General features: G+C 49.0%; 1 protein-coding gene across 4 annotated transcripts in view; it reads left to right on the top strand.

Moving 5' to 3' along the window:
* MMS19 (MMS19 cytosolic iron-sulfur assembly component) overlaps positions 1 to 13,149 on the top strand; it is a 132,925-nt gene that overhangs the window by 113,908 nt on the left and 5,868 nt on the right. For all 4 annotated transcript variants that reach the window (XM_068114373.2, XM_068114374.2, XM_068114375.2 and 1 more), the window contains 2 exons: positions 11,171 to 11,230; positions 12,070 to 12,170. In XM_068114373.2, the coding sequence (XP_067970474.2) occupies positions 11,171 to 11,230; positions 12,070 to 12,170 (161 nt within the window). The remainder of the gene's footprint in view (positions 1 to 11,170; positions 11,231 to 12,069; positions 12,171 to 13,149) is intronic.

Below are 13,149 nucleotides of genomic sequence, written 5' to 3' on the forward strand. Positions count from 1 at the left end.
TCATGTTTATGGGTGTAAAGGAAAATAACCTTTTGATTCCCTGTCATATGGGTTCTTCTATGAGCTTTAGATAAGGACTATCGACGTTTTACCACCATTCTACGAGTTCTAGACACTACAAAATATATAGGGTGGAAGACTGGTAGGGGGTAGAGGGGATATTTATACATGCGGAGGAAAACAAGGAATCGTACTATCATGGAATGCAAAATTGTGAGTCCATTTAAATCGGTGCCAATTTTTCTTAAATCACGATTTCAAACACAAATTTGTCATTAAAGATATGTATCCATATTGTTTAATTTGTTATAGTTATTATTGACTGAGACTTTTTCTTCTTAACAGAATAAATTAAGGGTGATTACATTTGTGAGAAGTAACATTTACGTCAGCAGTCAGATTGTGCTCTGTAGTGCATTACACAACAATGTTTGGAAAATATTGACTCAAATATCACCAGATTGACTCAACCAGACTCGGTGATGTAATGGTTAGAGCGACCACACCGAGTCTGAGAGGTCGGCGGTTCAAACCCTGGCCTAATCATGCCAAAGACCTTAAAAATGGTAATCCGGTAAAAGAGACAGCATTCTCTCCATGGGGTTCTTTTCCGGTAAAAGAGACAGCATTCTCTCCATGGGGTTCTTTTCCGGTAAAAGAGACAGCATTCTCTCCATTGGGTTCTTTTCCGGTAAAAGAGACAGCATTCTCTCCATGGGGTTCTTTACCGGCACAAGAGACAGCATTCCTCCATGGGGTTCTTTACCGGCACAAGAGACAGCATTCTCTCCATGGGGTTCTTTTCCAGTAAAAGAGACAGCATTCTCTCCATGGGGTTCTTTTCCGGTAAAAGAGACAGCATTCTCTCCATGGGGTTCTTTTCTGGGACAGACAGCATTCTCTCCATGGGGTTCTTTTCTGGGACAGACAGCATTCTCTCCACGAGGTTCTTTACCGGCACGAGAGACAGCATTCTCTCCACCGGGTTCTTTTCTGGTACGAGAAACAGCATTCTCTCCATGGGGTTCCTTACTGGTATGAGAGACAGCATTCTCTCCACAAGGTTCCTTACTGGAACGGAGAGACAGCATTCTCTCCACGGGGTTCTTTTCTGGGACAAGAGACAGCATTCCTCCATGGGGTTCTTTACCGGCACAAGAGACAGCATTCCTCCATGGGGTTCTTTACCGGCACAAGAGACGGCATTCTCTCCATGGGATTATTTTCCGGTAAAAGAGACGGCATTCTCTCCATGGGGTTCTTTTCCGGTAAAAGACAGCATTCTCTCCATGGGGTTCTTTTCCGGTAAAAGACAGCATTCTCTCCATGGGGTTCTTTGCTGGTAAAAGAGACAGCATTCTCTCCATGGGGTTCTTTTCCGGTAAAAGAGACAGCATTCTCTCCATGGGGTTCTTTTCCAGTAAAAGAAACAGCATTCTCTCCATGGGGTTCTTTTCTGGGACAAGAGACAGCATTCTCTCCACGGGGTTCTTTTCCAGTAAAAGAAACAGCATTCTCTCCATGGGGTTCTTTTCTGGCACGAGAAACAGCATTCTCTCTCCATGGGGTTCTTTTCTGGGACAAGAGACAGCATTCTCTCCATGGGGTTCTTTTCCGGCACAAGAGACGGCATTCTCTCCATGGGGTTCTTTTCCGGTAAAAGAGACAGCAATTCTCTCCATGGGGTTCTTTTTCGGTAAAAGAAACAGCATTCTCTCCATGGGGTTCTTTTCTGGGACAAGAGACAGCATTCTCTCCATGGGGTTCTTTTCCGGCACAAGAGACGGCATTCTCTCCATGGGGTGCGCTTACTAGTACGAGAGACAGCATTCTCTCCACGAGGGTCTTTACCGGCACGCGAGACAACATTCTCTCCATGGGGTTCTTTTCCGGTAAAAGAGACAGCATTCTCTACATGGGGTTCTTTTCCGGTAAAAGAGACGGCATTCTCTCCATGGGGTTCCTTACTGGTACGAGAGACAGCATTCTCTCCATGGGGTTCTTTTCCGGTAAAAGAGACAGCATTCTCTCCATGGGGTTCTTTACCGGCACGCGAGAGAACATTCTCTCCATGGGGTTCTTTTCCGGTAAAAGAGACAGCATTCTCTCTATGGGATTCTGTTCTGGCACGAGAAACAGCATTCTCTCCATGGGGTTCTTTTCCGGTAAAAGAGACAGCATTCTCTCCATGGGGTTCTTTTCTGGTAAAAGAGACAACATTCCTCCATGGGGTTCTTTTCCGGTAAAAGAGACAGCATTCTCTCCATGGGGTTCTTTTCCAGTAAAAGACAGCATTCTCTCCATTAGTCAGGGCCCTTAGGGATATTTTGGTTCAAATTCTTCCAAAAGCATCAAATTTGGTGCAGATGTTGCCCATGCCATACTCTTTCGATTTTTGACGGGCGCCAATGGCGGTATGATCCGGGGACCATACCGGTCCATCCCGCCATGTCACCTGACCTATGACGTCATAATTAGGATATGCATCCAATCACATGGCGTACTATAAGTGGTCAAAGTTCAAAATGAATCGATCGAAAAATGAAGGCAGGGATCCATTTTTAAGGTTTTCATAAAATCCAATATGGCCGCCAGGTCACATGACCTATGACGTCATATTTATGACATGTATACAATCATGTATACATGAACCCGGATCATGATCGCACAAAAATTAAACAAGGATATGGCATACAGTTCATAAAACATCAAAATCCGTACCTTTGTAATTAGACTGATGAACTGCATATGCCTGAAAATTAGGAAATAGACATGTAAATATTTCCTCTAATTGTCAAAAATAAGGTCAGAGTTCGATTACCCAACCCAGAAACATAAAATGATGAACCTCATGTAAATCTTGACAAAAAACTCAAAAACCGACATGTTTGACTCAAAAATGACCTTTAAGATGACCTTGAGGGTTGACCTTGACCTCGAATCATCAAAAGAACATCATAATTGGATTCCTCGACCTCGAAAACCCCTGAAAAGTGGTATCATACATGATTCCAACCCTTTTGGTTATTTAACTGATTTTCCTCTAATCCGGGTGGCGGCCATTTAGTATTTCGCCAATATGGGGCCCCCGGGGGGAGGGGGGGGGGCGCCCATCAAAAATCGAAAGAGTATGGCATGGGCAACATCTGGGCCAAATTTGGTGCTTTTGGAAGAATTTGAACCAAACAGCCCCAAAATATCCCTAAGGGCCCTGACTACATGGGGTTCTTTTCTGGTAAAAGAGACAGCATTCTCTCCATGGGGTTCTTTTTCGGTAGAAGAGACAGCATTCTCTCCATGGGGTTCCTTTCTGGTACGAGAAACAACATTCTCTCCATGGGGTTCCTTACCGGTAAAAGAGACAGCATTCTCTCCATGGGGTTCCTTACCGGTAAAAGACACAGCATTCTCTCCATGGGGTTCCTTACCGGTAAAAGAGACAGCATTCTCTCCATGGGGTTCCTTACTGGTATGAGAAACAACATTCTCTCCATGGGGTTCTTTTCCGGTAGAAGAGACAGCATTCTCTCCATGGGGTTCCTTTCTGGTACGAGAAACAACATTCTCTCCATGGGGTTCCTTGCCGGTAAAAGAGACAGCATTCTCTCCATGGGGTTCCTTACCGGTAAAAGAGACAGCATTCTCTCCATGGGGTTCCTTACCGGTAAAAGAGACAGCATTCTCTCAATGGGGTTCCTTTCTGGTACGAGAAACAACATTCTCTCCACGGGGTTCTTTTCCGACACAAGAGACAGCATTCTCTCCATGGGGTTCTTTTCTGGCACGGGAAACAGCATTCTCTCTCCATGGGGTTCTTTTCTGGTACGAGAAACAACATTCTCTCCATGGGGTTCTTTTCCGGTAGAAGGGACAGCATTCTCTCCATGGGGTTCTTTTCTGGTACGAGAAACAACATTCTCTCCATGGGGTTCCTTACCGGTAAAAGAGACAGCATTCTCTCCATGGGGTTCTTTTCTGGGACAAGAGACAGCATTCTCTCCATGGGGTTCTTTTCTGGCACGGGAAACAGCATTCTCTCTCCATGGGGTTCTTTTCTGGTACGAGAAACAACATTCTCTCCATGGGGTTCTCTTCCGGTAGAAGAGACAGCATTCTCTCCATGGGGTTCTTTTCTGCGACAAGAGACAGCATTCTCTCCACGGGGTTCTTTTCCGACACAAGAGACAGCATTCTCTCCATGGGGTTCTTTTCTGGCACGAGAAACAGCATTCTCTCTCCATGGGGTTCTTTTCTGGGACAAGAGACAGCATTCTCTCCATGGGGTTCTTTTCCGGCACAAGAGACTGCATTCTCTCCATGGGGTTCCTTACTAGTACGAGAGACAGCATTCTCTCCATGAGGGTCTTTACCGGCACGCGAGACAACATTCTCTCCATGGGGTTCTTTTCCGGTAAAAGAGACAGCATTCTCTCCATGGGGTTCTGTTCTGGCACGAGAAACAGCATTCTCTCCATGGGGTTCTTTTCCGGTAAAAGAGACAGCATTCTCTCCATGGGGTTCTTTTCCGGTAAAAGAGACAGCATTCTCTCCATGGGGTTCTTTACCGGCACGTGAGACAACATTCTCTCCATGGGGTTCTTTTCTGGTAAAAGAGACAGCATTCTCTCCATGGGGTTCTGTTCTGGCACGAGAAACAGCATTCTCTCCATGGGGTTCTTTTCCGGTAGAAGAGACAGCATTCTCTCCATGGGGTTCCTTTCTGGTACGAGAAACAACATTCTCTCCATGGGGTTCTTTTCTGGCACGAGAGACAGCATTCTCTCCATGGGGTTCGTTACCGGCAGGAGAGACAGCATTCCTCCATGGGGTTCCTTACTGACATGAGAGACGTATTCTCTCCACAGGGTTCCTTGCTGACACGAGAGAGAGAGCATTCTCTTCACAGAGTTTGTTACCACGGCACAAGAAACAAATCTGTCAAGATGAGCCATACTTGCGGCATGAACATTGTCGTGAAAATCAAGCGCAGACACGACTTTACCTCTGGGTAGGCTTTAATATCATTTAGATCGGTGATACATCCTGTAACAATACATGCAGCAATAGGCATTAAATCAGAGCATTTCAAGAACAGCAATGGAAGTTCCATATAACAATGGTTAGCGCAGCGCATCATCAGCGCAGCATTTGGGGGCGTACATACCGTTCAACTACTGGATAATGTCACAGTGAGTCCCGCCGAAGTGTCCGCACGCCCCGGTTGTCCCCGGGTCTTATAGACGGCCCCTTCCGTGGTGAGCTCCCCTGGGTTCACCTTGGTATAATTTCACTACATTCTCCCCGTCGTTAAAACTATACTACCGCTCGGCAGTTTGCAAGCAAGCATCAGCAATAAACCAAAGGGTTACGTCAATCCACGTCAGTCGGTCCACCCGTAGCGGTCGGGGCGGCGAACCTCCCGGCCAGTTCGTGTTCGGAAACTACCGGGCACGGCGTCCCCTAGCCCAGAGTCCCCCGCGTCGGAATAGCCGCCGGAGGTCGGAGTCGGAGGGGGCGCCCCTGTGCCTTCGGGCACGGGGGCGGGGGACGACGGGAGTGACAGCGGTAGTTCCATAGGGGAAGCTTCGATAGAGTCCATAGACTCGTAGACGGGTTCGTCGATATCCCTGTCGTCGTCCCCACAAGGGGCGAGATGGCGTACGGAGACAGTAGACTCGCGGCCATCCGCCGTTAACACGCGGGCATGCTCGGGATTAGCCTGGAGGACCTGCACCTTGTCAACAAGGGGGTCGTACTTGCTAGTGCGAACCGCTTGTTTGAGATAGGCGGGCCCCGGTTCAGCGAGCCAGCTGGGTAAAGACTGGATACTGCCGGAGCTTCTAGGGTGGTGGAACAGTCGTTCGTGAGGAGTCTGGTTGGTGGCAGTACATAGGAGAGCCCGGATGGAGTTCAGTGCGGCAGGCAGCGACCACGCCCATTTATCGAGGCCTCGGCCGAGGGTCCGAAGGCTTAGCATGACGGCCCGCCATATAATCCCATTAAAGCGTTCGATCTGTCCATTAGCTTGGGGCCGGTACGGGGTGGTGTAGCTCGAAGCGACATTATGTTGGAGCAAGTAGCCCCTCACTTCCTGGGACAGGAACACCGCACCCCGATCGGTATGCACGTAGGCCGGACACCCGAACATAGAAAACAAATTCCGCAGGCACCGAATTACCGTGGTAGCCGACATATCCCCGCACGTGTAAGCAAAGGGGAATCGGGAATACTCATCGACGATAGTGAGCAGATAGCGAGAGTTGCTCGACAATGGCAGCGGCCCTTTGAAGTCCATCGCCAAGCGCTCCCACGGTCTAGTAGCCCTAACGAGAGTCCCCAGAGGGGGGCTATAAAAACGCGGTTTGAGTTCCGCACAGATTGCGCAATCACGGCAGATGCGGCGGATGTCCTCCATCGAGTACGGCAGATTGCCCGCGCGCACAAAATGCGCGAAGCGCGTTACCCCGGGATGACACATAGTGCAGTGCAAAGTGCGCAGCCCCTCCAAAGATACGACCCCCGCGCAAGTGGCCGGCCTCGATAAGGCGTCAGCGACCAGGTTATCCTTCCCCGGGCGGTATTTGATGGTGTAGCAGAAGTCGGCGAGTTCGATACGCCAACGGGTGATTTTCTCATTCTTAATGCGCTGGGCATGTAAGGTGTCGTACATAAACGCAACACTCTGTTGGTCCGTGATGATTTGGAAACTCCGCCCAAGCAGATACGAACGCCATCGCCGAATTGATTCGACGATCGCGTACGCTTCCTTTTCGACAGACGAATGCCTCCGCTCGGCGGAGGTGAGAGTCCGCGAGAAGAAAGCCACAGGGCGGCCTCCTTGGGAGAGAGTCGCCGCTATCGCATGATCCGAGGCATCACTCTCCAAAACGAAAGAGGCACTCTCGTCAATCGTTGCGACAGCGGCGCCAGCAATGTCGACTTTAAGGCCCTCGAAGGCCGCCAGGGCGGCCGGGCCCATGGGGAAAGTGTCGCAGGCCACGAGGGGGCGGAGCTTAGCGGAGAAATTTTGCACCCACTTTGAGTAGTGGGCGAACAGCCCTAGAGCGCGTTTCAGCGAAGCCCGATCGCTAGGCGGAGCCATATCGAGCAAAGGGCGCAGACGCTCCTTATCCGGAGAGACGGAGCCATGGGTCACGGTGTACCCCAAAAGGTCTACCGTGCGTAGAGAGTATTGACACTTCGCCTCATTCATGGTTAAGCGATATTTCCGCGCGACCTCGAGGAAGCGTTTTAGATTAGCGTCGTGATGCGCCTGGTCATACCCACAAACCGTAAGATTGTCCAGATAGACAAAGACATCCGTCAAATGCTCCTTCGCAACGAGGTCATCCATAGCTCTCTGAAAACAAGCGACGCCGTTCGTTACCCCAAAGGGAAGTCTCGTGAACTGGTACAACCGCTGACCCGATTCAAAGGCTGTAAAGACGCGATCAGCCCTAGAGATGGGGACTTGATGATACGCACTACGTAGATCGAGAGTGCTATAAACGGAATACAGGGCCACCTGGCGTACCAGGGCGTCCATCCCCGGTAATGGGTAGGCATCCAGCTGTGTAAAACGATTAATCGTTTGCGAATAGTCGATTACCATTCGCCTGCGGTGGGCCTCACTCCGCACCACTAAGACTTGGGCCCTCCACGGTGACCTACTGTGTTCTATGATACCGTCCTTCAAGAGAAGGGCCGTTTCATCCGCAATGAATTGCGCGTCCGCGCGAGAGTAGCGCCGCGATTTGATGGCTACAGGGGTACAATCAGTGGTCAGGTTGGGGAACAGTGAGAGTGGCTCCATGTCCATTTGAGCGAGGGCACACACAGCGAGCGTGTCCGGCCCTCCGAAGTCTATTTCCAAACGACCATGCCGCTTAAGGAAATCAAGTCCTAACAGAACGTCAGCGCATAAGGCCGGTAATACCATGAGATACACGTCCGGGAACGTGCGTCCATTTATCACAAGTTTCAATCGACACGCCCCTTTTGTGCTCTACCGAAGTCCCTGAGACGCCATGAAGATCCGGCGGGTTGTCCCGAGAACCGGCCACCCATGTTGATGCACGAGTCGCTGATCAATAAAACTATCCGTGGATCCCGTATCAATCAAAGCTTGCGCAAAAACGCCCGCGACTGTGAGCGGAATGAAGGCCTGCGCTAGGCCGGCAGACCCGGCAGGTATAGTTCCGGCCGGGCGAGAAGATCGCGCCTCGCGGGTGGATCCCACGCCGGCTGCAATCCTTCGGGCCTCAGCAGGAGCATTGAAGTCAGTTGGCTCTTCGGTAGTTTCATTTGCCAGAGTGGGTGTGGGGTGGTCGTGAGAGCAGCCGCCAGATGGCGCTCGAGCCACGGGAGAAAGATCTCTGCCATCTGCAGAGTCATATGCCAAAGCATGTAATTCGCAAAAGCTACCGTCAGATGGCGCTCGAGCCACGTGAGAAAGATTTCTGCCATCTGCAGATTGACATGCCAGAGGGGGAGCATGTAATTCGCAAAAGCTGTCATCAGATGGCGCTCGAGTCACGTGCTGCGTTTGCCGCACTTCGAGAGGCATTTCCAAAGTAGGTGCATGTCGCTTGTTTGAAGTAGGCGTTTGAAAGCCAGTCAAGGTTGGATGCTCTGTGACCGGTCGCGTTCGCGCCATTTGTTTCGGCGGCCCGACGTATCTCACCAAGGTCGGGCAAGAAGCCAGAGGCCCGCGAGGAGGAGAGCGGCTCATCAAAGCTGTGCAAGGCGCCCCGTCCGGTGCCCGATCCGTTGGCTCAGCGATGAGCCCATTCAAGGTCGCTCGGGAATGCGTGCCCCGAGCGGCCTTTCTGCAGACTTTTGCAAAATGGCCTTTGGTGGAGCAGAGGTGACATGTCGCCTCTCGGGCCGGGCATTCAGAGCGGGGATGCTGCCGATTGCCACAAAAATAACATTTTGCATACCGGGCAGTCCGTGGCCTGGCAGCGGCGGCCGCAGTGAGGCAGGATGCGGAGTCCGCTTCCGGAGCACCCAGGGACTCGGCCGTCGTGGGGGTCTGGTCCTCCTCCGTATCCTCGGCGGTGGCCCTCTCGGGTCGCGCGAGTTGCGAGGTCCCCGCCACGACTCGTGGGTGATCATATGCGGTCAATTGTTCTCGAGCATCTGTGTATACGCGTGCCAGCCGTAGTGCTTCTGTAAATGTCAGCTCCGCGACCTCCAGGAGACGGAGCCGCAGGACTCCAGAACTAATTCCGGATATGAATGCATCTCGTAGCAAATCGTCCTGCACTTGCTCGTGAGTCCGGACGTCCTGCACGCAATCTGCCAATAAGTAGCGCAGCTCCTGCGCAAAGCGATCGATCGATTCAGACGGTTGTTGCCGTCGCTGAGAGAGTTGATGCCGGCCGTGCACAGCGCTCCGTTTCTTTACGTAGAGGCGCGTCAGCTCGGCTAGGGCCGTATCATACGTCTCAAATCGAGAAATGGTCTTGTAAACAGTGTGATGGACCTTGGACTGTAACACGGACAGCTGTATCGCAGCGGTTGGCTCTGTCTCGTGAGCAGCGAAGTAATTCTGCAGCGTGTTGAGCCAGTGAGCAAACTCCGATGCAGATCCTTCAGCTTGAGGGTCGGCTCCGAGAATCGGAACCACGATCATCTTGTGGTCAGCCATTCGGCGAACTAAATGATATTAAATGTCGTGAAAATCAAGCGCAGACACGACTTTACCTCTGGGTAGGCTTTAATATCATTTAGATCGGTGATACATCCTGTAACAATACATGCAGCAATAGGCATTAAATCAGAGCATTTCAAGAACAGCAATGGAAGTTCCATATAACAATGGTTAGCGCAGCGCATCATCAGCGCAGCATTTGGGGGCGTACATACCGTTCAACTACTGGATAATGTCACAGTGAGTCCCGCCGAAGTGTCCGCACGCCCCGGTTGTCCCCGGGTCTTATAGACGGCCCCTTCCGTGGCGAGCTCCCCTGGGTTCACCTTGGTATAATTTCACTACAAACATCATTACCATTTACGTGATTTTTAACAGTTGCCGTGTACAACTTCCATTGTATGATTGGGTCATCCATTGGATATGCAGCTCCTTATTGACTACAGCCCATCCGTGCTTGTCGGGAGAGGGGGTACTGATATGGCTTTTGAATTCTTGATAGCAAATCGCTGTCTGATATGACGAACGCCTGCTATGCAGTACTGGCTCTTCCTTTATCGGAGGAGGAAAATTCTGCTCATACGGCGAGGACTAGTCAAAGCAAAACACTATGTAATGTAGGTGGGTCTTGTTGATGTCCTCCATCATCGGGAATCCATGAAGATGGCACATGAATCGTTCAAATTTATGAATGAGGAGGTCGCTTGGAATGAACTCCTTTCCAAGTCCAGAAAATATTCTCTGGAACCTCTCCAAATCCCTCAGCAATGACAAAGCCTTCTTATTGCCTTTGCCGTGAAAAAGCACTGGTGGTCTTACATCCAGTGTGCACATGAAAGCCAACCAATGAATTTCGAAACGCCATCTCCGAACAAATGAGTGAGCACGTCCACGTCAATGACGCACATTCAGTTGTTCACACCAATGGAGAAGAGTGGGGTGCCCGGACCCTCAGTCATTCAAAAGTTTACCTTTTGGTATCGCCTTGAAGGTTGTGGTCTATAGAACAATTTTGGTCTGAGTGGAAAATGATCAGCCCCCATGGGGGGCAATGGCGGCATGGGGGAGACCCGACCCAACCCTCCTCCCCCTCCTCGGGCAGGTAGTCGAAACTGTTGTAACTTTTGAACCAATGATCTGACCTGAACACATCAGGATCTCTAAAGACACACACATACGCTCACTTTAAATGTGAACAGTCTTTAAACCAGCTCTTCTGTTTGCAAGCACAGAGTTGGATGGAGCTCCATGGTTTTGGCACCAAACACCTTATCCCCATTTATTTATTTCATCTGCAGAATGATTCAAATTAAAAACAATTTGCCACTGCTTTTAAAATCATCAATGTATTTTAGTTAAGATCTGCTAATTGGTCACTTTTAAAGTTTTGTAATATTGAAGTCTGGGGCATAAAGGTGTGTGTGTGTGTGTGTGTGTGTGTGTGTGTGTGTGTGTGTGTGTGTGTGTGTGTGTGTGTGTGTGTGTGTGTGTGTACGTGTACGTGTACCTCCGCAGAGTGTGCGAATTGCAGCTCTAAAGTGCCTCTCTGCCATCACTTGCTTACCAACACACCTGGTAGGTCCACCTGCACTTCTCACATTTTGTCCTGCCTTGTATTTGGTCTTCAATCCATCACTTAAAGTGGTCCTAATGTATGATAAATTGTATGGGGCCTTTCATGAAGTGAACTACATCCTGATCATATAGGCTACAATGGGATCCTATATCCAGGGGAATACAAGCACATTGGGCAGTCAGCATAATGTCCCTTTGCATGCTGAGTGATGCTTCTCCCCTTATAATAAAGCATTCGATTGGTAGTCTTTAAAATTGGATTTCAACTCGAGGAAAAAGATAATGGCGATTTGGAGCTGCTGATCTTAAATGTTGAATTTTCTCCACTCAAGTTGACTTGACATTTTCATTTCTGTGCCTCCGCCACCCGAGGTGCATTACGTTTTCTAGTTGTCTGTCCGTCCGTGATGAGATTTTATTTCGGCAATAACCTGGAAACCACGAAAGGAATTTCAGCCAAACTTGACACATTTATGGACTGTAATGCAATGAACTGATTCTATTTTAGATTGAACAGGTCAAATGTCAAAGGTCTTGTGCCATTTCAAAATCCTTTTGCAGATCTTAACGAGTTAGAAACATCTGATGTCGCTCTTATCTCTTGTCTTTCTCTCCTTCAAGGGACCTTTAATTCTTCATCAAGCGGAGGAATCTCCATTGACTTGACACATTCACATCAAATTCAACTTTTTTTTTTGTGGAAACTGTCCATCCGAGTTTTAATTCCAGTCTGAAACTCAATAGAAGTTTTGTATCTTTCACTATTGGTAATTATCCTTAATTGTTGGCACATCCTCAGTGTAAGTACATTGCACTGTGATTGTCCATGTGCGTTTCAGCTCTTACCGCACTGGATCACCGTGCAGCATACCCTCGCCGCCGTTCTCGATGACAAGAAGCGGTTGGTTCGACGCGAGGCGATCGAAGCACGGGGCCGGTGGTGAGACCCAGAACGCTAAATGACCAACTACCCCTCGTCATGATCCTTCCTCTTATTTTGAGATTGAACTGGGAAAATTAAATTCACTTGCTTGATGTTACCATCTGAGCACTTAGTTTGTTATGTCGAGACGTGTGGTTCAAATCCCATTTACCGTTGATTTGGCCATTGACGTCATCAGTACAATGATCTGCACTAACGTTCCCACCTTGATTGTGATTTATATACAAACAACTCTAGGAGCCCTTGATGGTTTAGTTTTGTGCACTTTCATGGAAAAATGTTTAAAGCACCGGTAAGCACTTTTACCTCCTAAGCACAGTGGTTTTGAGGTGTTCAGTTCCCAATACAGTATATATAACCACCCACCTTGGTGGGCTTGGTTGGCACTGTTTGGGTTCGGTCAATTTGAATGGTCTTCTTTTGATCTCAAAATGTTCTTATCAACTCACAATTTTTAACTTTCTTTCGTGTCGGGCGTGAGTCAGGGTAGTTGGCGGCATTCGTGGTCAAAACAATAGATCGTTGATGTAATTCCTCGAAAATGTGACTTGCGTGATGTCATGGGGGGCGCCAACTGAAACGCCGACCATTATTTCAGACCATGCATTGCTTCTTGGACAATCTATAAGCGTCGATTTGCTCGAAACAAACTCTACCTTAACTTAATATTCGAATAATTTCAAATGTTCAAATAATTTCGGTCAATTTATTTAAACTCTTTGATCAAGTCGATCAACATTTCCACCAACACTGATATTTCGTCAAACGGCGACATTTTGAAAATGGTTGTTCTGGATGCGGCAAAAGACAGTGTTGGTGTGAGTAAAAGGAGGAATTCGGACTGCTTTGATGATATTGATTCGGAAATGCAAAACCTGTTGGAAACTCGTAATGCCAGCACGTCAAAGAACTCTTACTCGTGCAACACGAACAGCAACACATGGTTTGCGTGTGGCGCAAAAAAAAAAATCTTTGT

The sequence above is a fragment of the Myxine glutinosa genome, chromosome 4, assembly GCF_964187855.1.
Source record: "Myxine glutinosa chromosome 4, kmMyxGlut1.1, whole genome shotgun sequence".
Lineage (NCBI taxonomy): Eukaryota > Metazoa > Chordata > Myxini > Myxiniformes > Myxinidae > Myxine > Myxine glutinosa.